Source organism: Megalobrama amblycephala, linkage group LG7, assembly GCF_018812025.1.
Source record: "Megalobrama amblycephala isolate DHTTF-2021 linkage group LG7, ASM1881202v1, whole genome shotgun sequence".
In the NCBI taxonomy this organism is placed as follows: domain Eukaryota; kingdom Metazoa; phylum Chordata; class Actinopteri; order Cypriniformes; family Xenocyprididae; genus Megalobrama; species Megalobrama amblycephala.
The window spans coordinates 2,496,324-2,522,697 of NC_063050.1; the positions used below are offsets into that span (position 1 = coordinate 2,496,324).

The 26,374-nt window shown below is 36.3% G+C and overlaps 1 protein-coding gene across 5 annotated transcripts; it reads right to left on the bottom strand.

The window, feature by feature from the left end:
* Window positions 1–1,603: 1,603 nt before the first annotated feature.
* LOC125271031 (caspase b-like) lies at window positions 1,604–25,463 on the bottom strand. 5 transcript variants are annotated; one of them, XR_007185500.1, is made up of 12 exons: window positions 24,960–25,463; window positions 24,731–24,785; window positions 22,176–22,350; window positions 19,485–19,761; window positions 14,764–14,912; window positions 14,155–14,313; window positions 13,745–13,994; window positions 13,545–13,628; window positions 13,257–13,366; window positions 12,943–13,100; window positions 2,124–2,198; window positions 1,604–2,040 (listed from the first exon to the last, which is right to left on the bottom strand). XR_007185500.1 is itself a non-coding variant. In XM_048194969.1 (11 exons), the coding sequence occupies exons 4-10, from the start codon at window positions 19,750–19,752 to the stop codon at window positions 12,990–12,992; spliced, it is 1,131 nt and encodes a 376-aa protein (XP_048050926.1). In that variant the 5' UTR covers window positions 19,753–19,761; window positions 22,176–22,350; window positions 24,731–24,785; window positions 24,960–25,463; the 3' UTR covers window positions 10,457–12,414; window positions 12,943–12,989. The 5 variants fall into 5 exon arrangements, 4 of the variants coding, with proteins under 4 accessions (XP_048050926.1, XP_048050922.1, XP_048050923.1 ...); XM_048194969.1 differs by lacking the exons at window positions 1,604–2,040; window positions 2,124–2,198 and adding an exon at window positions 10,457–12,414; XM_048194965.1 differs by lacking the exons at window positions 1,604–2,040; window positions 2,124–2,198 and having other exon boundaries at window positions 12,796–13,100; window positions 24,960–25,462.
* Between the last annotated feature and the right edge of the window lie 911 nt (window positions 25,464–26,374).

Here is a 26,374-nt window from a genome sequence, read left to right on the forward strand (position 1 = left end):
ACCTGACACTCATTGAGGGGTTCAGGAGCCGACTGGATGATAAGATTTGGCTGGTCAGGGGGGACTCCTGTTGGACTTTGATGGATTACATAAATTTTGCCCAGTGGATTGACTCTTTTGCAGTGGGTGACATAGAAGAGGATTCCCTTACCAGCATCCAGCCCCATGTAACATTCGTCAGCACTCCAGAGCCAGACCCAGAGTCTACGCCCACCACAGACTGAGAGACCCAACATATACCTGGCACAGAATCCATGCCTGGGACAATGCCTGCAACAGAGCCAGCAGCCTTGTCCGTCCCTGAGGAAGAGTATGAGGTACCAGTTGAACAGATGTGTGAGCCACCATTACATCTGCACCAGTGGAAATAACTGTGGAGCTGGAACAAGAAGAGTGGCTGATAGTCTGGAAGACAGAGCTGGCACTTCCCACCCTGATCCCCACCCCTGAACCTCTTCTTCCATCCCGTCTTGCATAGATGTTTGTTCACTGCCACTGGTCCCGTCCAGGACAGAGTTGTCTTGTGGCTACTGATCCAGTTCAACACCAAACTTGTTTCCTCACCCAACAGCTGTTATATATTATGTATGTTCACACCCAGCCATCCTCTTCTGCATGTATCTCCTATTCTTTCTGCCTCACTTCCTTCAGCTTTTTGGATCTTCTGTTGACTCTGGCATGCAACCCAGACCTGCCTTAGGGCTTCCGGTCATCATCTCTGCCTTGGTGTGGGGATTCCCTGGCTCCACCTCATCCCTCAGAGTCCTTAGCTCCACCTGAGCCTGTTTACCAATTGCCTCCGCCCTGGCTCCTCGCCCCCTCGGCTACACCTGGGACCATCAACACGGACTTCCAGGCCTTTGGCTGTGCCTCTCTATCAGGTCTATCAGGTCTATCAGGCTCCTACTTCCTCCTCCACCTGGTCCATTTAGCGTTGCTTGGTCTCTCTGTCCATCTGACTCCACCTTGGCTCCTCCCTGTAACACAGGACATGGTTCCAGTAATCCATGTCCTTAGTCTGCTTGGCTTCAGCAAACTGTTTGTGGGCTTTCTTGTGCATCATCTTTAGAAGAGGTTTCCTTCTGGGATGACAGCCATGCAAACCAGTTTGAGGCAGTGTGCTCTGAGCATTGACAGGCTGACCCCCCACCAGCCTCTGCCTCTGCAGCACTGCTGGCAGCACTCATACATCTATTTCCCAAACACAACCTCTGGATATGACGCTGAGCACGTGCACTCAACTTCTTTGGTCGACCATGGCGAGGCATGTTCTGGGTGGAACCTGTCCTGTTAAATCCGCTGTATGGTCTTGGCCACCGCGCTGCAGCTCAGTTTCAATGTCTTGGCAATCTTCTTATAGCCTATGTCATCTTTATGTAGATCAACAATTCTTTTTTCAGATCCTCAGAGAGTTCCTTGCCATGAGGTGCCATGTTGAACTTCCAGTGACCAGTATGAGAGCGGTAACACCAAACACACCTGCTCCCCATTCACACCTGAGACCTTGTAACACTAAGGAGTCACATGACACTGGGTAGAGAAAATGGCTAATTGGGCCCAATTTGGACTTTGCATTGTAGCAAAGTGTAATTTCTTCAGTGTTGTCGCATGAAAAGATATAATAAAATATTTACAAAAATGTGAGGGGTGTACTCACTTCTGTGAGATACTGTACGCAGCCCAAACACATAGCATGGCCATCGATGATGGGACCCCTGGACTCAGATGTGCTGGACTCAGGGACGATATTGGGACCACCGGATGCTAGCCATGACATCAGCGGTGGGTCTGCCACATTAGACATCAGTCTCACAGAACTTGGGCCAGTCTTAGTAGCTTCAGGTGCAGCATTCATGAAGGCTAGAGAGACTGGCGTGGCGGCCATGATGGCTGAAGACTCTGGCATGGTTGCCATGGAGGCTGAAGACTCTGGATTTGAGAGCACCGGACTAGGAAGTGCTGTGAGCACTGGACTTGAGATAATCAGACATGGAAGTGCTGGAAATTGTGGTGGGCCAAGCTTGATAGTAATCACTGAGTCTGTAACAATAAAAATCAAAATCTGGGAGGTCTGTAAGATATGCAAGGTCCAGGAAATATGTGGTCCTTGAGTGATCGGTTACCTTGACAAAGTCAGATGAGTCTTACTGCTGGATCCATTTGTGGTGAAGTCTTCTGTTGCGGACTGCTCAGAGACACTGGGTGAACATCAAAATGCAGCTTTATTGGGACAGTCCAGAATTATAATCCATATAACAGGAAAAAGGGTCAAACGCTTAGGCACACAATCCAAACAAGCAACAAGGCAGAAAACACAGGCAAAAAGGGTAATCCAAGGCATGGATAAACAAGGATAACACTCAAGAATGCAGTGTTTCGTATTATTAATGAACATTTTTCACTGTGTTCATCAATAACAACAAAAAATATATGCTAACATCTTGAGCTAAAAATTATAATCCTGTTCAATGATGCAAATGATGCACTTTGTTTAAAATGATCTCTGGTCTGTGTGTTGAAGGATGGCATATTTAGCAGGATGCATGATCAATGTTCTGAAAGAAAAACAGCAGGATCCCAGCATTGATAAAAAAGACATCCTATGTGTCAAAATTGCTGCTCTGTGCTACAATTTAGGTGAGTGCTGTGAAGATATGTGCACATCTGAGCTTAAAATATATAGGGCACCAGTTCTTTATTTCCTTTAAATCACCTTTCTTGGGTAACAGGGTAATGACTGCCCTCCTGCAGCTCAAAGGTAGCAACCCTCCGGCCAGACTATCATTGAGCACAGATAGCAAGTCACTCCCCAGCACTGACCAAAACGTTTTATAAAACTCAACTGGCAGACCATCAATTCCAGGGGCCTTACCGCAATTCATGCTCCGCAAAGCAACATGCAGCTCAGATGCTGAAAGCGGCCTCTCAAGCCAGGAGTTGGTCTTATCTAATACTTTAGGCAAACCCATATAGAAAAAGATGGCCAGCTCATCTGCCTCCATATGTTCACTCTTATAAAGCTCAGAATAAAATAGAACAGCTCTTTTTCTAATTTCTTTAGGCTCTACCATTTCTATACCATCCAATGAGTATAAAGAATGTATAAATCTGCTTTGACCATTCTTCTTTTCCAAACCAAAGAAGAATTTAGTTGGACCATCCATTTCTACCACACTCTGAAAACGTGAACAGGTCCGTAGCCAGCCTATTGAAAGGGGGGGTTCTTTTTTTCAAAAAGTGGACCTTTTTGCAGTTTTTCTCCTCCTTTTGTATTTAATTACGAGGTTCAAATACTTCATTTTGGTGACCTTTTATGCACTAATTTGTGCTGGATTAGCTTGTCTGCTGGTATCTTAACGAGCACGCTTTTTGCACTTAAAATATATTTACTGTATTGTTGTCAAATTGCTTCCTCATGTACCACCTTTGTCAGTCCATACACAGTTCATAAGTTTAAAGACCACAGTAACAACAGAATAGATTTAATGAACTTTACTGAAATATTAATAATAATTCTTCTCATCATCATTTCTTGACTCTCTGTCAATGCCTCTTTGCATTTCCATTGGCTCCAGTCTGCCGGTATTGGCCAATCACAAAAGTCGATATTGCACAGCCAATGTCACTGAATATCCCACTATATTTTATTATTATAATTACGCTACGTTTATATGGCTATTATATTGTAGACTAATGAGTGGATAAAATATAGAAATCCTTTTAATAAAAAAAAAAAAAATGAAACACTGTACATATATATATATATATATATATATATATATATATATATATATAACCCCTCCCCCCCATCATTTACCATTGCTTTGAAAAGTGTATTGCGAGAAGTCTCTGAACTGCACGCGCAGCGCGCACACACACACACACACATCCAGCTACAAATGTAGGCTATCATATTAATTTGAAACAGCAACCCAGAATATTTGTCACAAGCATTGATTAAAAAATATGATGACAAAAAAAAAACAAAAAAAACAAAAAACAACGACTTAAATCTGGACCTTTGGCAGTGAGAGGGGGGAACCACCCGAACCCCCCCTGCCTACGGGCATGGTGAATGGATCAAAGCTCCCTGTGCTCTGATGCCTAACAGGTTATCTAGGGTCTTTCTTTTAACTTTGAGGAGCTCAATATGTGGACTCTACCAAATTCTGAAGTTCCACTATTTCAATCTCTAGAGTTTTCATTGATTGGGAAATGTCCTTAGATACGTTAAGAGTGTACTGACGGCACAGTTGCTGTATCTCTTTTTTTCCATGATCCCACCATTGCTGTAGGGAACTAAATTCCTTTTTCCTAGCACTAAACTGTTTCCAAAAAAACTAAAAACATCTTTTAAAAAAAATGTCTTGTAACAAGGAAGTGTTAAAATGCCAGTAAGCACTCTTAGACTTTATATTAGTAATGAAAGCACTACAGATCACTAAACTGTGATCAGAAAAACCACAAGGCAAGATTTCACATTTCTTGATAATATTGAAATGGTATTTAAAACAATAAAACCTATCAAATCTAGCCATCGGAATAAAGTTCTCTCTTGTTTGAGCCCATGTGTACTGCCTTTGTTCTTTATATAAATTTCGACATGCACCTTTTCATTTACAGCCACACTCTCATTTTTATTACTCCCACGATCGCCATTTACATCGTTAACCACTTTATCACTCATTTGTGCATTGTCTGTCAAGCTAACCGCTTCTCCTGCATTGCGATTCTGATCTGCACTCTTCTCAGGGCACACGCGAATCACGTGACCCTCCTGCCCACAACCAAAACACATGGATTCTGAGGTAGCAAAAATAACATAATTAAAATCATCAATCCTAAATTTCATGGCCAGATTTAGCTCTTCATTTTGATTGTTTAAGATCATATGCACATGCTTCCTAAAAGATACAACATGTTTCAACTGTGGCGATTTACAATCAAGTGAGATTTTCCTAATTTTTGACACAAGTTTTCCGTGTCTCGTCAACTCCCGTTCAATCACTTCGTCTTTAATAAATGGCGGGACATTTGACAAGATTACTCTTTTTGCTGGTTGCACAAGGGGCATGACCGGAGTAAGAGAATCATTCACAACAATACCGGTCTCTACGACTTCATTCACTTTGTCAACGCTATTCAAAAACATCACTATTGCGCTATTCATTCTAGATACAGAAAGAATGCAATCATGACCAACAATAGCAGCAACAGCGATGACACAATCTTCCACAGAACAAGGTTTCGCGGGCACGACCTTAACGCCATGCCGCCTTGTTAAACTTTCCAAACTCGCATGCTGAGACGCCGCCATAGCGATCAGTGCACACTGACCGACGACGCTCCTCACAAGCACCCACAAAGTACATTTTATGTACTTAAACAACAAAACCACAAAGATAAAAAGATGTAGAGCTCACTCCAACACACTCGTCACACTCCGTCCACTCACTTCCAGCATGCACTCGAGGGAGGGAGGGAGGGAGGGAGAGAGAGAGAGAGAGTGTTTAGAAAACAGACACTTTCAGATTGTGATTTTTTTTTTTTTTTTTAATTCATAAATGAGTTGGTTTTGGTGCCATATATAATAACCCCTGTTTGTTCTTTCTTTCAGGATTATATTACAAGGTAAGCATCAAAATTGTCCTGTACAAATATACATGTTTTACAAGTGCTAGATAAAAACAAGATGCAAATATGGCTTATTTTAAGCATAAATGTAATGTTTAATTAGAATTTTAAAACAAAAATACTCTAATACTCTAATCACTGATTTACTGTCACTATCATGCAATGTATCTCACTTTTTTTTTTTTTTTTGGAGGCTTTTCTCTGCCGATATTAATATTTACACAAAATTGGGAATTAAGCAGATGCATTTATCCAAGTGATAGCACATGAGGAATAGCTACTGAAGCCATGTGTCCATTTGAGATTATTTTGTGAATAAAAATTGTGGCAGATGTTGCTGTCTAAATCAATTTAAAGTAACACAGCTATTAACCTAAATTGGAAGGAGATTTTGATCTGCACTTGACCTCAGGTAAACAAGTGCAGCCTGACGGGATATTTTAGTTCTTCATAAATACAGTAGGATATCTGGGCATAAAAGCTGGTTTATGTTACTTTTTGAGCAGCTCCTAGCTAGTTGTTGTTGTTATTCACACAATGTGGTGTTAGATGTTGGGTAAATAGGCACTTGTTTAGTGATTAACAGTAGAGGATGGTGAAGGCTTATACTATGACAGGTTTGTTTGGTGACTGCCCAGATAGCAAACAATGATCGAAATAATGTTAAATCAATGTTAATGTGTCAACATTAACAGCATTGAATCAATATCACTTTTGCACCTGGAATTAATGTTGAAAAAATGTTGAAATTTCAACAAAAAAATCAATGGAAATGACATTGGTGTTGGTTCAACATCATGTTTGCACTCTCAGAAAATGAAACACAGCTACAATTGACTTAAAGCCACACAGCCTGAAATCAACTGAAGATAAAAGAAGACATTAAATCTCTCAAGATCTCAGCAGAAGCTCTTTTTGAGAATTAACAGGTTTAGATGTTGATGATTTATTGAAAATGTTTGGTCACCATTATGATGGTCACTGGTTCCTTTAGTTGGGCAGTTTGACTCTTGGCTTTTTGTGTGAGTTTGTGGTCTTTGTAACAGTGTTTACCAAAACCATTTGTTGAAAATAAAACCAGAAACAAAATGATCCACTGATATAGTTTTCAGCATCATAAAGAAGAGTTTATTAATCTTGTTCCTGACCAAAAGTACTTATTTGTTATTCAAATATTATGTTCACCAATAATACTTTCTTGCCACAGATCATATTCTGATTTTTTTTTTAAATGCATTATGGGGAAACATTTTTTTTGACACACACAGACATCAAGAATCAGCATATGAATCTCAACAATGGTGACAGGCTTCATGCATGCTGGGAGCCACCGTAGTATACAACTCATGAGACTGCCTCCATGCAACTCATGCATTGCTGCATGAAGCATGTCACCATTGTTGAGATTCATTGATGATATGTGATTCTGATTCTTGATGTGTGTGTGTGTGTGTCTAAAGATTTTTTGCTCTTTAAATTTAACGATTCAGAATGTCTGATCTGTAGCAAGAAAGTATTGTTGATGAAAGTAACCTATTAAAAGCAAATACACACTTTTGATCAGGAGAACAATTAGTAAATGACTTTGCTTTATGATGATAAACTATATCAGCTGATCATCGTTGTTGTTGTTGTTGGTGTTGGTTTCTTTGCCACTAATGATGTGTTTTGATAAACACTGTCACAAACTCACACAAAAAGTCAAGAGTCAAACTGCCCAACTAAAGGAAACACTGACCACCATAATGGCGACCAAACATTTTCAATAAAACATCAACATCTAAACCTGTTAATTCTCAAAAAGAGCTTCTGCTGAGATCTTGAGATTTATTGTCTTCTTTTATCTTCAGTTGATTTCAGGCTGTGTGATTTTAAGTCAGTTGTAGTTGTGTTTCATTTTCTGAGAGTGCAAGCATGATGAATCAACATCACATGTAAGATTGATTCAATGCCATTACCATTGATTTTTTTTGTTGAACTTTCAAATTTTTTTTAACATTAATTGTGGCTGCAAAAGTGATATTGATTCAATGTGGTTAATGTGTGTGTGTGTAGAGTAGAGATCAGGTGACGGTTCTTGTGAGACATTTTGTGGAGTAACACATTTTTAGAAATTAAACTGTTTAATGAATCAGTCTTACTACATCGGAGTTCAGTTATATCTTTCTTGTGGGATTTCTGGGAAAACATGTGTTTTGTTTTTTTTTTGAGGGGGGGGGTGCTTTTCAGTTTGTTATTCTCTGAGACTGATGAAACTGTATTGCATCAATAACAAATGGTGGGGCAATGATTTATTATCTCTTATCTAATAAATGTTTCTTTTAGTCTGCTTCATAGATGTGTCTTATTAATGAACGGCTAACCCAGCTAACACATTTCTGTTCTCAGTACATTTTCCAAACGTTCAGTTTTTATGGAAATGTTCAAGTGCCCAGTTTTTAGGGTTAGTGTGACATTCCTGAAACATACAAACACCTGCTGTGAACAAACACTGAAAGAAAGAGAAATAAGAACACAAACCACAACTTTCTTCAGCCACAGCCTTAGATGAACTGAAGATAAAAGACATTAAATCTCTGAAGATCTGATTCAACAACTCCACAAACAGCATTACCAGCTTCACTTATTACTAACCAGACTGACTTTATTTCTGTCACACATCTACAGAAGGTCTTATCGAGAATTAACAGAGGTTTAGATGTTGATGTCATATTTAAAATGTTTAGTTTAAGGTCGCCATCATGGAGATCAGTGTTTGGTTTAGTTGAGCTCTTGATCCTTAAATTTTGTTGGGTTGCTTTATCAGCAGTTGCTTATTTTAGAAAACATTTTTTGCATTGATGAAGCAGCTCAACATGTCTGTTTTTAATAACTGACGAACAACTTCTTTTGAAATTGAAATGTTATTTGTGAAGTAATAAACTCAAATGATGTGGAAAAAAAATAATAATTTGTAACACTTAAGTGATTTGTATAAGATTGTCCAAAACTAGATGTTGAGACACACTTAGACATCAGCACTAATCATACAAACCTCAACAATGGTGACAACTAAAAAATAATTCAGCAGCATAATTTATTCATGTCGCAATGCATGTTGGGAGCCATGAATGTGTTTTGTATGCTGGCATGAATCATGTCACCATTGTTGTGTTTCATATGCTGAATGCTGATGTTTGTGAGTGTAGAAATGACCTCTCTCTGCAACTTTCTCTTATACTTAACATTGGATACTCATGGTATCTCTACTCATCATTTTAATAATAACCCAAACCTTCTTCACTAGAGTATTCCTACCTCTTTCATTACAGAGTTTCTCCAGTAATTCCACTTTGTTCTATTCATTGTTCTGTTAGCTTGAGATTGATTATATTTTTATCAAATGTGGCTAATTATATGTTTGTCTCAAAAAAGAATCTTACTCTCTCTAGTGGCGCAGAGCATCACAGGTTCAAAAGCACTGCTGTGGTCAGACACCTCTCTGCCTATTTTGGGGACAAATTTGTACCAGAAGCGAGTTAATGCTGTCAAAACCTTCTTTTAGTGACATCCTCAGTGACAACAAAATTGTTAGATTCAAATGACATCAGGCCATTTCATGACCACCATCACTTCATGTTATTTTAGTTTAGCTTTCTTTGTTACTTCAAATGTGTTTAACAAGCATACTGTCACAGCAGCCAGAAAAGACAAATGTATAATAAGAGTGAAGAGCCAAACTAATGGAAACAGTGATCACCGTTATGGTGACTTCAAATGAAACACAGAGTTAAACCCCTGTTAATTCTCAATAACAACTTTTGTGCATGTCTAACATAAATAAAGTCAATCTGTAAATAAGTGAAGCTGGTAATGCTGTTTGTGGAGTTGTTTAATCAGATCTTCAGAGATTGAATGTCTTTTATCTTCAGTTGATTTCATCTAAGGCTGTGGCTGAAGAAAGTTGTAGTTCTTGTGTTTCTGCTCGTCTCTTTTTCTGTTCTCTTCTTTCTTCAGTGATTCTGCTTGTTAACAGGCTTATTAAGGCTGAGACTGTATATTCAATATACACAGATTTTGTGGCTCAGATAAGGTCCAGTTCAGGTTTATTTCTTTGGCTTAATTCACTGATCTTATGACTGAGTTTAATATGAGCAATATCTTACTAACTTTGTTTTATTGGGATTCTATTAAAGATCCAGTATAGTTTCAAACAGAAAAGTTTCTAAAACAATCACTAAGGACTTTAAACTAGAGTGTGATTTACTCACAAACATACTATGAATCTCAACAATGGTGACATGCTTAATGCTGCAATGCATTCTGGGGGCCAAATTGCTTAGTGTACAATGTGTTTTAAAACTCACTCTGATTTTCTGTTTAAAACTGTTTTATTGTTGTATTTCTGGAAAAGATCCAACACAAACTTAAGATTTTGCACATATAAAACTCTAGTCATTAGATCAGTAAGTTGTCACTACATGATGATTATACTCTTATCATCAAACAGCTGACAGTAGCTGATCACATTGTCTATTCCCTTTAATGCCATAACAGTTACAACAACCACAGAAAAGCTAACACTTAAAAAGTCAAGAGTAAAACTGCACAACTAAAGCAAACACTGACCTCGATAACGGTGACATCAAACCAAACTGTTATTTTCAACAAAACATCAACATCTAAACCTCTGGTAATTCTCAGTAACAACTTTTGTAGATGTTTGTCAGAAATAAAGTCAGTCTGGTTAGTAATAAGTGAAGCTGGTAATGCTGTTTGTGGAGTTGTTTGATCAGATCTTCAGAGATTTAATGTCTTTTATCTTCAGTTGATTTCAGCTGTTGCTGAAGTCGTAGTTCTTGTTGTTTCTCTGTCCTTCTGTGATTCTGCTCGTTATCACCTAATTATCTCATTAACTCCAACACCGATTCAGTGTTACATTTAACAGCATGTAGTGTTCACACTGAAGAGTGTGGACCTAAGAGATAGAGACAGAGATCTGGGCTAATCCATGCGGGGCCTACATGGGTGTGCTGGCTGGGAGGCGTCCCGCCAGGGGGACTGTAACAGTTAAGGGGTTAATAATGTGAGGTTAAATACATAAAGTATATTTGTGTAATTTAACATATTTAATTATTGCAGGTTTAAAAAAAAAATTGAGTTTGCATTTCACTGTTTTTATTAATTTTGAAGAATACTGAATCTGTTTTTGTGCAAGTGAGATGAGTAAATGCATGCTCAAATTTAGTCCATCATGATTAAACAGCACCTCTGCACTTACGATTTCTCTCAGCATGGGGAGGTGTCAGTGACTAAATGTCAAAACACTTATTTGAAAAAAGTAACTCTCATATTTTGTTGTAAATTTTAAAAAAAGTATTGCGTTATTTTACTAGTTACTTGAAAAAAGTAATCTGATTACAGCCCTGTCATTACTTGTAATGCGTTACCCCCAACACTGCCACTGATCTGGACGAGCTCACAGATACTGTAACATCATACATCAGTTTCTGCGAGGATAAGTGCATTCCTACCAGGACATTCTTATCATTCTCTAATGATAAACCATGGTTTACTGGGAAACGCAAACAGCTTTGTTTTGCCAAAGAGGATGCTTATACAAGTGGGGATAAAATTTTATACAAGCATCAGCCTTGACAGATCTGAGGACCATCACCAAATACAAGATATTTTGACACACAAAATACAAGACATTGCATTGACACTATTTTGGATGGAGAAAACTCCTTAGCAGTTACATTGTTAATATAGTAATATGACATTAGCTAAATATATGCGAAAATGTCATTAAATGAGATTTAAAAAGTACAATGAATGTATATAAGTGATAATTGCATTATACTGGCTGTATATATATATATATATATATATATATATATATATACATATACACACACTCTTAGAAAGGATGTGTTAAAACGGACTCAAACTGTGTTCAATTCTTACACATCAATGTGTGAGTTTAGGGACAATGTTTGTTGTGTTAATTCTGACACATTCATCGAGTCAATGATTTTAACACAGTGAATGTGTCAGGAAGATTAACCAGAGGTGTAGTCAAGACCAAACCCTCCAAGACCGAGACCAAGAGCATTCAAGAGGGAAGTTAATGAGATAATTAAGTCATTAATCAAGCAGTAGTGATGAACACCTGTTGTTAACAGGCAGAATCATTGAAGGAAAGAGGAAAACAACAACAAAATAAAACACCTGTGCTACTTCTGAACATGAAGATCAAATGATCAATGATCTCTTTATCAAATCCAGTCAAAAAACATCACTTACACATCAGTGCTTGTGTTTTAGGACAACACTTAATTTTTACACATTCACTGTGACAAACACTGACATTCAGACTGTGTCAAAAAGCATTTGTTAAAAAAAAACCCTACTCAAATTGACTAAATTCTTAAATTCAAACAGAATCACCAAAGAAAATCAGAAGAAGAAAATTTTACGTCACCATCATGGGGAACAACTTTTGAGAAATCCATTGGATTATATTAAAAAAGCTGAACTTCTGCTGTAGAATCACAGTGCTGCTGTAATCAATAATGTAAATCTAACTCAGAGATTGGGCTCTAAATGAGTTCAGTGATTCAGGTCAAATAAACATTAAACATTATGATTTCAACAGCAGGTGTTCATCATTAATGTTCAATAGTCACACGATTAATGAATTATCTTAATTGAATGGTCTGGTTTTGGTCTTGGAAGGTCTGGTCTCGTCCACACCTCTGGTCTTGAATGGTCTTGGTTTTGGAGGTCTGGTCTTCACCTCTGAAATGAACACAAAGTTGTGTAAATGTGTAATATTCACACATTACAGGTGTTCTTGGCTGCACAGATTGTGTTGATGCTGTGAACAAATACACAGGTTGTGTTCATTTTAAAACTACACATAATATGTGTAAAACAACTGAATTCTTCCAACACATTTTTATATTTGTATTCTTTATGAAATATAAACTAGAGTGCTACTCATAATATGTCACTTCCCTACACATTTCATCTTAGAGTGAATGTATACTAGATTAACTTGATTTAAAGCAAGACACAACCAGTAACCAGTTTTGTCGTTCTCTGGTCAGTCTTCAGTTTTTTGACTATTTTGCTTCTATAATATGTCTTTTAGTGGAAACAAAATATTCAAAATCCATATTGAAGCATTTATTACACTTTATTACTCAATTTATTGTAGATTTCAGTTACAATACAAATCTCAAAAAAGTTTCTTCATCCAATGTTCAGATTTCTAGTCTCGAAATGATAATGCCAATTTATATAAGGCTTTATTTGCGTTCTTACTTTTAACCTGTGGTGTCTTGCCTTAAATGATTTTAAACCGCACATCCTCAGAGTCCAGGAAACAGGTAGAGTTTCTTTGGAAGGGTCATCCTGTCAACACACGGCATTAGTTTACCAGGGACTGATAGTCGTGTGTCTTTCTCCATACATGAGGTGACCTATAGAAAGAAAGATCATATTTGAATGTGACAAGCAAGCCCCTGTATTAATTTTAGCTGAGTAGTACATCGAGGGTGAGAAACAGCTGGAAGAGATTGTTTAGGCTTTTGGCAGAAATAAAGCAAACCAGCTTAAATGGGGTTTTCAACATTTACCTTCCTGAACAACTCCTTAATTTCATCACTATGAGCCCAATCGCAGAACACCTCCAGTATGTAACAGATGAAATAACTTCCATTGACACGATTCCTGTACGCAACGATATCTGTGGAGAAAAAACATTGGTTGACTGAAGTTCACCATTGGCACTGTGAATCCACATTAAAGTAACTTTGATAAATAGAGGAAACAGTTGCTTTTTTAACAGTTCTTTGAATACAAAGAAAATGAACAGAAGTGTGAGCTACAAGTCAATCTCATTTCAGCACGAAATGAGCATTTACCAGGGAGGGTGGACTTGAAACTGACAAAGTCTTTCTCAATGTGCACCGCGGCGTCTGATTGTATTTCCACAGCTCCTGAGTTTTCTGGATAGAGACACGGTTTACAATATTACAATAAATTCAGGAAAAAGATAAATACAGAGTACAAAGAGAAACAGAAATATGCTTAGAGGAGTAAAATTTTATCAGTCATGTCGTACCTCCTCTGCAGGCTTGGATCAGAATAACCTTTGGTTTGTCAATCAGAGCAGGACAATTCACTGAGTTCAGATGGGTGAAGATGTCGTCAACAAAGAAGTAATCATCGGGGCCAGTATAACTGACACCTGCACCTAAAATGGCATCTTTATTTTTGATTATGTTCCCGTGAGACATTATAACCACGAAGGTGCTGTCCGAGTCTTTATGGTCAGGAAGTGCAGCGAAGTTCACGACTGCCGCTTTTATTTCCTGTGAATAAAATGCACATTATTAAATAGATAAAGACTAGAAAACACCATAACTAAACCAAAATATTTGTTTACATTTCTTTTCTATATCCACACTAGAGGTCTACTAGCTCTATATAGACAAGGTTGCTTTCATCAGGCTGGACTTTCGTCTTACGCACTTTTCCAGAGAGATTTCTGTGTTTCTCAACATTGTAACCCAAAGCTGTCAGCAGCCACTCCATGTTCTCCTCGTCTCTCTCTGCTCCGGGCCTGTTGTGTATGTTGGTGATCAGCAGGGCTAAACCTTTCCTCTGAGACTTGTTCTTTGGTAAATAAACCTATGAGAAAACATCAGTATTATGCAGAATTAAAGCACAAGCTGTTGGTGCTGAAGCTGTTTCTAATGGAGTCACCTGAACTCAAACTATTAAGTGATTATAAATAAATAATATGATAGATGATTAACCAATAATAAAATTCATAATAATATAAAAGAAAACATAATTGTCCATAATATAATAAAACACATGTTCCGGCACTAAATTAAACGATGGATATTAACTCATTTTGCATTAAAAACAAGATAAATGTATCTCTGGGGCATCAAACCCTGCTTCTGGAGGGCCACAGTCCATCAGCGTTCAGCTCCAATATACCTGTCTGAATCCTTCAGCTCATCCTGAACACTTGGATGGAGTTAAACTCTGCAGGACGACGGCCCAACAAAAGAAGGACTGGCAGTCCCTGAATGTACTGTTTTATACAAAAGTTAATTGAAAAATACTTGCATCATCTCTATTGTCTCTAAGAATTTTGTTCTTAAACTCTTGGGTGCAGAGAATAATCCTGTCTGGTCTCTTCCAATCGGACTGGATGGGCTGCTGCTGACACACAAAGACTGGAGCATTTCTCCCGTCCACCTGCTCAGGCTGCTGAACTGGAAAGACAGGAAAACACACATCTAAATATATGTAGAACAAAGAACATTCTATACATCTATAGTTTTGACTGCAACTACATTCATTTACAAATTAAAGTCTACAGCATAAGAGTCTCCAGTGTCCTTGTGTTCAGGTCATAAACAGTTCTTTTTGATCTAATATTTGATGTTTTTTAAAATGTTGTAGATTTATGTAGCAAATGAGAAATGAGACCTTTGAGACAAAGGTCTTGTTAAAGCATTAGTTCACTTTCAGATAAAAAATTAGCCCAAGCTTTATGCCTTCTGTATTCAACATACAAAAAAAAGGAAAAACTCTCACAGTTCAAAAAGCTTACGCTATGTCCTACACCTTCCCTATTTAACTTACGGAAAAAAATTAACTGACGTGACGCCAATTTACACTTTCTTCATAACTTGAATGCAGAAGGGATTCACTTGTTAAATATGGAGTATGTTTATGATGGATGGATGTGGATGGAGACACTTTCTTCAGCTCATACTCGTGACCCATGTTCACTACCATTATAAAGCTCGGATGCGTCAAGGATATTTATTAATATTTCTCCGATTGTGTTAATCAGAAAGAAGAGAATCATTTACTCCTAGGATGGCTTGAGGGTGAGTAAAGCTTGGGCTAATTTTCATTTTTTTAGGTTTGTTAAATATGTAAAAGTATGGTATCTGGGGTAAAATTTGTTGACAGGACATGGTTAGATTGAGATGGGAAATATCATATATTAAGTTGGGTGTCCAACTCAGAGATAATCGCCATATTTATAATGAATCCATCATATTTAAAATATTGTGTGTCTGTGGGGTAAAAGACCCACCTCACCAAAAAGGATGTGTTAATTAATAAAATTGAAGAATGTGGATAACCAAACAGTTGTGGGACACCATTGACTAAAAAGAAAATAAAAATAAAAAATATGATGGAAGTCAATGGTGTCCCACAACTGTTTGGTTATCCACATTCTTGACAACTTGAGGTCAATTTTTGGGTGAACTAACCCTTTAATAGTTTATTTGTTGGATTTTAAAGGTGCTTTATGTAAGAATGAGAGCTAGGGTTGAAATGGGTACTGCAGTCCAAATTCAAAACATTGTTTGCTCCGCCCCCTCCTCCTCAGACTCGACACTAATGTGGGTTGCCAGTTTGAAGACACTCAACAGGAACAAGCCCAAAGTTCAAAGTGGCTGTATGGTTTTCAGAGAAACAAGTATGTGAACTCAGAATGTTTAATACATATCTGCAAACATATGCTTTAGTACAGTTAAAACTTAGAGCACCTTCAATTGTTTTTATCAGCAAATACTGTTTTTGTTATGGCTATTATAACACATTTTTTGTGTCAATTGATCATGTGTAGAGAGAGAGAGAAACAACACTGTGTCCAACACAACATGTGTTAAACTATCATCCAATCACATTGCTGCTACGTCACTCCACAAGCCGTTAAGCAAGTTTGTGCCTCTTTCTTCATTGGTGGATGACTTGTGTTCATTTTGACACATTCATTGTGTCAGGAAGGTGATCTGCTGTTAACAAGCAGAATCAAAGGAGAAATTCACAATTTAAGTCACCATCATGGAGATCGGTGTTTGCTTTAGTTGAGCTCTTGACCCTTGACTTTTTAATGTTAGATTTTGTTTGGGCTGATGTAACTGAGTTATAACACAGTGCTGCTGTAATCAGTAATGTAAATCTAAGTCAGAGATTGGGCTCTAAATGAGTTCAGTGATTCAGATCAAATAATGATTATGTGAAAACATAACCAACACCACCTGATTATCTTTTCTCTTTGCTTGACTAGCTGTTACAACTCAGTTACAGCAGCCCAAACAAAATCTAATGTTAAAATGTCAAGGATCAAGAGCTCAACTAAAGCAAACACTCATCTCCATGATGGTAACTTAAAATTGTGATTTTCTCCTTTGATTCTTCACCTTCCTAAAACATTTACTGTGTTAAAATCATTGACTCAATGAATGTGTCAGAATTAACACAAGCGTCGTCCCTTAAACTCACACACTGATGTGTAAGAATTTAACACATTTTGAGTCAGTTTTAATTCATCCTTTCTAAGAGTGTGTATTGCATTCATTTGAACTGATCAAAAATACCACATCTATGACACAAATTGTGTGATTTATGATACATTAGTGTGTTCAATATTTTAACACTGCCTGTGTTAAGAAGAATAACACACTGGTTGAGTTAAAAAAAAGTAACACAACATGTGTTGTCCTTACCTACACTCTAAAAAATGCTGGGTTAAAAACAACCCAAGTTGGGTTAAAAATGGACAAACCCAGCTGTTGGGTTGAATCTTTAACCCAACCTGCTGGGTAGTTTTATTTAACTCAACTGATGTTTAAAAATTACTTTATTGATCACTTAAAATGAACCCAAAATAGGTTGGAAAATAACATTTATTAATATGTTTAATTAATAATAATTAAATAATAAACATGTATTAAATTGCTTTTTAATGAATGTTCACCTTTTGATTATTATTGTTGCCTCTAGTAATTATGTGTCTGATTTTTAATTTCCAACCTTATTTTGGGTTCATTTTAAGCCAGCCATGTAGTCATTTTTAAACAATAGTTGAGTTAAATAAAACTACACAGCACATTGGGCAAACATTTACCCCTACCGCTGAGTTAAAACAACTCAATCACTGGGTTTGTCCATATTTAACCCAACTTGGGTTGTTCTTAACCCAGCATTTTTTAGAGTGTAGACACACAGGTGTGTTGTTTTTAACACAACCTGTGTTATATCTTAACACACCCATGTGTTAAAGGTGCTCCAAGCGATCCTGGGTGGAGTAACTTTCTGTTGACGTTCGAAGTGTTGTCAAACAAAACAGAGGCTAGCTAGACCCTCTCTCCTCCTCCTCCTCCTCCCCTCCCCGCTTCCTGAAACAGTCATGAACGCGCATTTAAAATCATTCTTGTTGGTTATTGGCTGGAGCATGTTTATTATGTTTTGTGGTCCAGGCTGCACCAGTTTGTTTTTATTGCCGTTCTCGAAGCTTGTGGCGACTACAGAGACCGCGTTTTTTTACAGTGTGTTCAGGGGACAGGCAGCTAGCAGATAGTGAGGAGATGTTTGCTGTATGTGACAAAAAATGTTTTGGTCTAAAAACACGTGACATCACTTGAAGAAAGACCAATGAAGGTCCAGGTATCGTTCGTTCATTTGTTTTTGGTTTCACATAGGAAAATGAAAAAAACGAGAAAACAACTCCTTTTTCCGTTTTTTCATTTTTTTAGAAAAACAAATAAATTAGAAAAAACAACTCCTTTTTCAGTTTTTTCGTTTTTTTAGAAAAACAAATAAATGAGAAAACAAATCCTTTTTTTGTTTTTTCGTTTTTTAGAAAAACGAAAAAACGAAATTATGACTTGATTTTTGGTTTTCCCGTTCTTGCACAGAAATCAGAAAAAACACTTGATATTCCGATTGGGTCCTGTGGGTGGTGCTAAATCTGATTGGTCATTGTTTTTCAAAATAAGAGTTTTCCCAACACTGAAATTTTTAGCTTGTAAAATTAATTTTAGATTAATTTTTAAAGTTTTAGATGTTTTTATAAAATTAAATTCTTATTTTTTTATTCTTATTTTTTTTTTATTGTTATGAATAATATATTTTTATAATGTCTATTTGTTATTTAAGGCCTACTTACGCTACAAACATCATAGATGTATGATGTATGGAGTAGCACAAATTACACAAAAATTTAAATATGCTTTGAGGTTCCTAGAACAAGTAATATGCAACATGCCTTTAGTGAAAGTATAGCGGTAGGCTAACAGGCCTATTACATCGTCATTATTATACAATATAATGCAGTATGTGCTCACTCGGTTGTTTTCTCGTTTTTTTCGTTTTCCTATGTGAAACCAAAAACAAATGAATGAACGATACCTGGACCAATGAAGAAAGAGGCACAAATTTTGTGGAGTGACATAGCAGCAATGTGATTGGATGATAGTTAACACATGTTGTGTTGGACACAGTGTTGTTTCTCTCTCTCACACATTAGTGTGTTAAATATTTTATGCCTGTATTAAGAAAAAATAACACACTGGTTGAGTTAAAAGTAACACAAAATGTGTTGTCCTTAACTAGACACACAGGTGTGTTAAAATATAACACAGGTTGTTTTTATTTAAACATTTATTTATTTTTATTTTTTATTTTTTTTCCCTGCAATCATACACTATGGGTGAAGTGAAAAGCACATTTTTCTTGGGGTGTTCCTTTAGCCCTGTTGAGCCCTATAGTATATTTTAGTACTGCAGATTTTACTGCTTTATATATATATGACAATGTTATGAAGAAGAATCGCACACCCTTATTTTCAACATAATTTTCTGTTAAATATTGAACAATATTCACATGATTATTTGTATTATTTAGAATAAACACATTTTTATATACAAAAATATTAACATAACTACCATTTCATGTATATTTCTCTTTATGTTTCCAAATGATGACTACTAGAGTGCTACACTAAGACTAAATCTTAAACTAGTAGTTATTTTTTTTACCTTCCTTAAGTTTCCGCTCAAGATCAATTGCAAGGTCATTTTGTTTCATGTTTTGCAGCACTTTCACTGCAATATTCCCAGCATTAGCACTGTACTGCTGAACCATGCGATCCACGACTTCATGACGAACAGTAGTCTGAAGCCTCGCTCGAGGAATAGGCTTGATGTCTTCTGTCATAGGATTACAGAGTTGCCAGATGAATTGATCGAGCTCTTTATCCACAAGCTCATCAAGTGCCTCGACTATCACTCTTTTAGTGGCGGCCATTTTTTGTCACTAGGAGAAAAAGGACAAAAGTTAAAAGGACAAATCTGGGATCAATGTACACCAATTGTTCTCTTTAATAGTTCACATAATAAACTAAATCATAATTGTTTGTGATGCAGTTACAGCCCAACAGATCTTTCATTCAGAAAAGCAGGAATTCAAGGATATAAATGGAGGTTAGGTGAACTCTGGCTTGTAAATTACTAGTGAAAAGATGTTTCAGGAGGATCAGTACAAAGAATACAAAGTTATAAAATCTGCATGGATCGCAATGTTATTGTAAAATAGACAAATCTTTTTTCATATTTGTTCTGGGTTCAAAGTAATTTGCATGCATAAAATCAAGAGTGTGTCATTTACTGTACATTAGAGGTCAGAGTATCCTCTGAATGCACTGCTTCACAGAAGTCAGTTTAACCAATCAGAATGAGCTACAGGGAAAATTACTCCACTAATTCAACACCATTTTAATGTGGGACTATGAAAACAAATATGACGTGATGTTGGCTGGATCAATATTAGCCTAAGTATATTAATATCATATACAATTAATATCAGCCAATTTCAAAATATGGCTGTCTATTAAAACAAAACACACTTCTGAAAGATTGACAAACACTCAAAATATATATCAGTGGACTGAAGGCCTTGTGATAACTGATACAGAATTAAAACATGCAACACTGACTTCCAAAGCCATTTTGTGTGATTTTTTTCCAGTGATAGTGATAATTCAGGGATAATTCACCCAAAAATGAAAATTCTGTCATCATTTCCTCACCCTCAAGTTGTTCCAAACCTGTACAAATTTCTTTCTTCTGCTAAACACATAATAAGATATTTTGAAGAATGTGGATAACCAAACAGTTGTGGGACACCATTGACTAAAAAGAAAATAAAAATAAAAAATATGATGGAAGTCAATGGTGTCCCACAACTGTTTGGTTATCCACATTCTTGACAACTTGAGGTCAATTTTTGGGTGAACTAACCCTTTAATAGTTTATTTGTTGGATTTTAAAGGTGCTTTATGTAAGAATGAGAGCTAGGGTTGAAATGGGTACTGCAGTCCAAATTCAAAACATTGTTTGCTCCGCCCCCTCCTCCTCAGACTCGACACTAATGTGGGTTGCCAGTTTGAAGACACTCAACAGGAACAAGCCCAAAGTTCAAAGTGGCTGTATGGTTTTCAGAGAAACAAGTATGTGAACTCAGAATGTTTAATACATATCTGCAAACATATGCTTTAGTACAGTTAAAACTTAGAGCACCTTCAATTGTTTTTATCAGCAAATACTGATTAATTGCGATTGATTAATCAGAATAAGCTATCATGGAAAAATTAATACATTTTTGTTACTCAGTGTATTTATTAATTATATCCATTTGTAATGTTTATAGGCATATACTATGCTACTTTAAAAATAGCTATAACCATTTAATCAATTATAATATTTGTTTATATTTACATGAAAATATAATAATAATTGGAAAAAGCAGAGGAGTAAAATAGTTTAGAATAATTTTATTTTATTACTGTAATTATTTTAGAGGAATTGTGCTTAACTCAAGTGAAAATTATTACATTTCAATTTTATTTAAAAAAAAAAGTAGGCCTACTCGTTGCATGCTTGTATATTATTTCATTCTGTCTTACTTTATTCAAACCCAGTCGAAACTTGCGCAGTCTCATTTTATTTCCGCAAATGACATAATTGTTTTAACAATCAGACAATAGCTGAACACAGCTGCGAGAACTTGAGACGTGACTCAGCTTTTCCATATTATTATTTTGCTTTGAAATGAAAAAAAAAAAAAAAAAAAAAAAAAAAACTGCGTTAACCTGCGAACCTACATGATCAAAGCAAAACTATTGCTCGATTATTGCAATACAAGTCTTTTGATTCGCCTATTACAGAGGACGAATATTTAAAATATCGAGACAGGACAATGCGTGTGACATAATTTACAGACTAGGCTAATTGTTGCTTGCAATACTTCCAATGCGCTACAGGACATTTTAACGCGTTCAGAACAAACAATGTCATCTTATATTCTCCTAACAACATTCACTTTTAGAAAAAAAGGTACAAAAGCTCACACTAGGGCGGTACCCTTTAAAAGGTTCTATTAGGCTACAAAAGTAGGTACAAAGGTGTACTTTTTTTTTTTTTTTTTTTTTACTTTTTTTTTTTTTGAAAGGGTGCCGCCCGAGATGGTAAAATTAAGTAAGTATATGGAAACCCTAAGGGCACATGGTTGAAATTATTTGTCAATGCATTTGAGTTCTCTCGCACAAATGTTCGCTGTTTGTGCTCTTTGCAAACGAACGCAGAGTTCTCGGGAGAACGCAAACGCATTTGCGAGATAATTTTGTGAGAATTGAGAATTTGTTAAAAGTGAATTATGGATGCTCTACTTACGTCTCTGGTTGAACAGAATTGTGTGTAGTCTGTCTGCACCTTGTATTTCACTTCGTTTGAGGTTTTACTTTCTCTTTGGTTCTGACCGTCTCACATTTGAGCGCGCAAAGTACCCACCTTTTCCTCTAGGTCACTTCTGCAACGGACTGTAAACAATCAGCGCTCGAGATTCTTCCTGCAATGAAAGCAATAAGCATTCGAGAAAATCGCTGAAACTATAGTGTAAAACGATTTGAGATTATCCTTTTTGAATATCAGAAGGAAAATGTGGTAATTTTTTAAATATATATACTTTTTTATTAAAGGTGTCTTTAATTAAAGGTGTCTATGTCTATTCAGTTGCTTCTGAGTATTTGGAATTATTTTTTAGCAAATATTTATAATATTTAAAATTACATATTCATTATTCACTGTCACAGTTTAATATTGTTACAGTTCATGTCTCCCCTGGACTCCATCTCCCATGATCCTCCCTGTTCCACACCTGCACTCACTTCATCACTCTCCACGGATCACTTGCACCTGGACTTTGTCATTAGCACTCCCTTTATATTGGACTCACTTCCCTGCACTCCGTGTCCATTCTATTGTTTACTATGTGTTTGCTGTTCTGTTCCTTGTTTAATAAATCCCCGTTTTTTGTTGAAGTCTGATTCTGCTGCAGCCACACACTTGTAACAAATATATGACCAATGGTGAATAAATCCTATAATGAATCACACATGCTAAATATGCATATGTGTGAATGGATATATTGTTGATCTTCATGACCTTAGACAGTTATCTTTACACGTCTCATACAGCTATCTATCGCAAGAATAAAGTTCAAACTGATAATTCTCTTTCTACAAACTTTGACTCTTGGTTTATTTGGTTGTAAAGAGAACATATTTTTTCTGTGGAAACTGGGATAAAAACTGTTGCTTCATTCCTGACATGACCCTTAGTCACCTTTCAGATATGCCTGCCAAATACAGGAACTGCCTGTGAAATATAAGTGACCTCTATATAGCACTTTATACAGTACAGACTGTTTAAAAGCAGCGATAACAGTAAAATTATGCATGTATGGCTGTTCTGCTTAAGTCAGTTCGGTGTCGATTCGGTTCCGTTGTAAAGATCATCAATTATTAACCCTTATGTTGTGTTTGGATCATTTCAACCTGGAGAGGATTTTCCCGTACCCAAAAATGCAAGTTAATGTTATTGCATTGCACTAAAATTTACTGACTTTACTCACCCAGAGTCTAACAACTTCTCATAGATTTTCTGATACTGAAAAATTGCACTGTTTTTCACACTAGTGTGCTTTAATGTTTAAATATGAAATTTGTTTTAATGCGGTTAGTTTTAAGTTTTTATTTTGTACAAATTGGCACAAAGTCACACTTGTGGTGTTCACAGTCAAAAATGACCAGCCTACAGAAAAATAGCTCATAAATCTCTTTTTATGCTGTTTTATCACCAAATATTGTATTCAATCTTTTTGTCAACTTGTTTTCTTTAAATTAGGACAGGTTTTGTATTTATTTTTTAAACTGATTGATTGTAGGCCTCATTGATCTGAGCTTATTGGTCAAAAATGACCACCCATTGAAAATGAATGGGGGAGTCGAAAATCAGAGAAACACTTAGTGTTCAGGAGCATGTTCATCGTGTTCATGTTCACATATGTACATGTGGGTGAGCAAAAATAAAGGCCTGGGACCTCTGCATGTGTGGATACATGCATACTTGTGCATCCACGCATATACACACACGTCCATGTACACAAACAAAGTTTTTTGAGTATTACAGGCTTTCTTTTGCACAGAGATGAACTTAAATCAGTTAAATCATCTTCAAATCAGTGAGGCTCAGATCAATGAGGCCTACGATCAACCAGTTTCAAAAATAAATACGAAACCTGTTTTAACTGATAGAAAACAAGCTGACAAAAAGATTGAATCCCAATATAAACTAGTGTATCGAGTGATTTATAAGTAATTTTTCTACAGGCCGGTCATTTTTTACTGGGAACACCACTAATGTGATAGGGTTTTCAACACAGCACAAGGGTTAAATTAGTTCATTTCCTCTATAAAGCAGTTCTGAAAAAAAAAACAAACAAACAAAAAAACAAAAAAAAACAAAAAAAAAAAAACAGTGATGTCATCATCCAGGTCAGTTCAGTTCTCATACAACAGTGTCAGTACAGTCAGTACAGATCAATAATATTGTTGAATATTAACGACATTGGCAAGAAACCAAACTGCATCAGGTGACAGAATAAAGAGAAGAAAAAAACAGAACAGATACACTGGTTTTAGGAAAACTATGTATTCCAATTCATTAATATGAGAAGAGGGATTGTAAATCCACCCCAGAAACTTTTATGTAGATTTTTCTTATTGTATATATTTCACATTCAAGAGATCTGAATCTGAGAGGATCATCAGCGCAAATGACATGTCATTTATTCATAAACTCTTAAATCATGTTAAATCGTGGATTTATTCTCTGTGAAATTATATTTATTTGAGTTTTTCTGACCTTAAATGGCACTTCAGACTGACCTGTCATGTCCGTGTGCACTGAACTCTTCGGTGATCCTGAGGGGAAAAACATCTTCTATAGAGACCAGAAAAACAATCTTAGGCTAATCTAAACTTATCAATGCAAGTAACAATTCTTACAACAATAATAATGTTCTTTAAAACTAATTGAAATTTAAATAATATTGCTTTAATACCCAATTTATACCTTAATAAATATTGGAATTCATAAAATTTCACAATTTCTCACCTTGCATTGACAATGTACAACCTGTTGTAGTGTAACTGGATGTTGTGTGCGTTTTGTGTTTACTTGTGACTGAATAAACAGATGGATGGCAACTGGGTTGAATCTTCTCCTCTCTGACATGAAACAAACCAGTGGCCTCTGAGGGAATTGCCCTTAATGTTTCTCTCCCATGTGATTACAATCCAAAAGAGACAGAAGAACACAAATCATAAATTGAGTAAAGAAAAATCACATTAAACAGGAAAATAGTATAAACAACTGATAAATGATTTCCTTACATTACCTTTCAAAACCAGAGGGTGACTATGACCTGATGGGCAGATGGAGGAGGAAGGTGAGATTTTTGATGCCAGGAGGAGTGATTCCCAGTTTGCAGCGATTACTGGAGTGTCCTCAGGGAAGGAACTGTGCTGTGTGTCATTCCAGTCCCAGCTAAAATCCCCTTCCAGGAGAGATATAAAGTCTGATTGAGATCTGTTGTTGGTTCGTCATCGCTGTATCTGTGATTCTATCATGGAAGACAGACAGACATGGCAAATGAAAGGAAATCATTCAGTCAGTTTCTGGGATGTCTAAACACTGTGTACATGAATCTGGAAAAAAGCCAGGTATCATCATTGCAGCTCTTTACTCTCAGTCACTTCTTACTTTTTGTTTGCTGTCTGAGTGTACGTAATTCATCAATTGAATGTGTTTTAACATGAAGCAAATTTACACATAAAATTATTACATTAATATAGCTGTTTCTAAACATGTTTTTTTTTTTTTTTGGATATAACCAAACTGTCTCTACTGGAATGATCACAATCATGTTAAACCAAAGTGATCTTCCTTATATAGTCAAACTTATACATTACATAGTTTTCCTTAATATCAAACTTAGCTATAATACATTGATTTTTACATACATTATCATACCTTCACAAATATGCAGTTTGTTTCCATCATACTTTTGTTTATTCATTTCTTATATTTAATACATCTGCACTATGGCTAAAAACAATTCTATACATGACAATGTGCACATTAAATAGTGCTGCTATCATGTTAGCCGACTAGTTAGCAGAGCTCTGTTAGCCATGCTATTCCAGAATAAAAACAAATCTACATAGCAGAATAAATGTGTGTGTGTGCGCGCGCATTTTTGTGACATATCAGGACACAAATGTGTATAATGACATGGGTCTGACATAGATATTAAAAGGAGAGGGTGTCTTATGAGGACATTACAGCATGTCCCCACTTTTCAAAAGGCTTATAAATCACACAGAATGAGTTTTTGTGAGAAAGTAAAAGTGTGCACAGTTTCCTGTGATGGTTAGGTTTAGGGGTAGGGGTAGTGTAGGGGGAGATAAAAATTAAGTTTGTACAGTATGAAAACCATTACGCATATGGAATGACCCCACAATTCACAA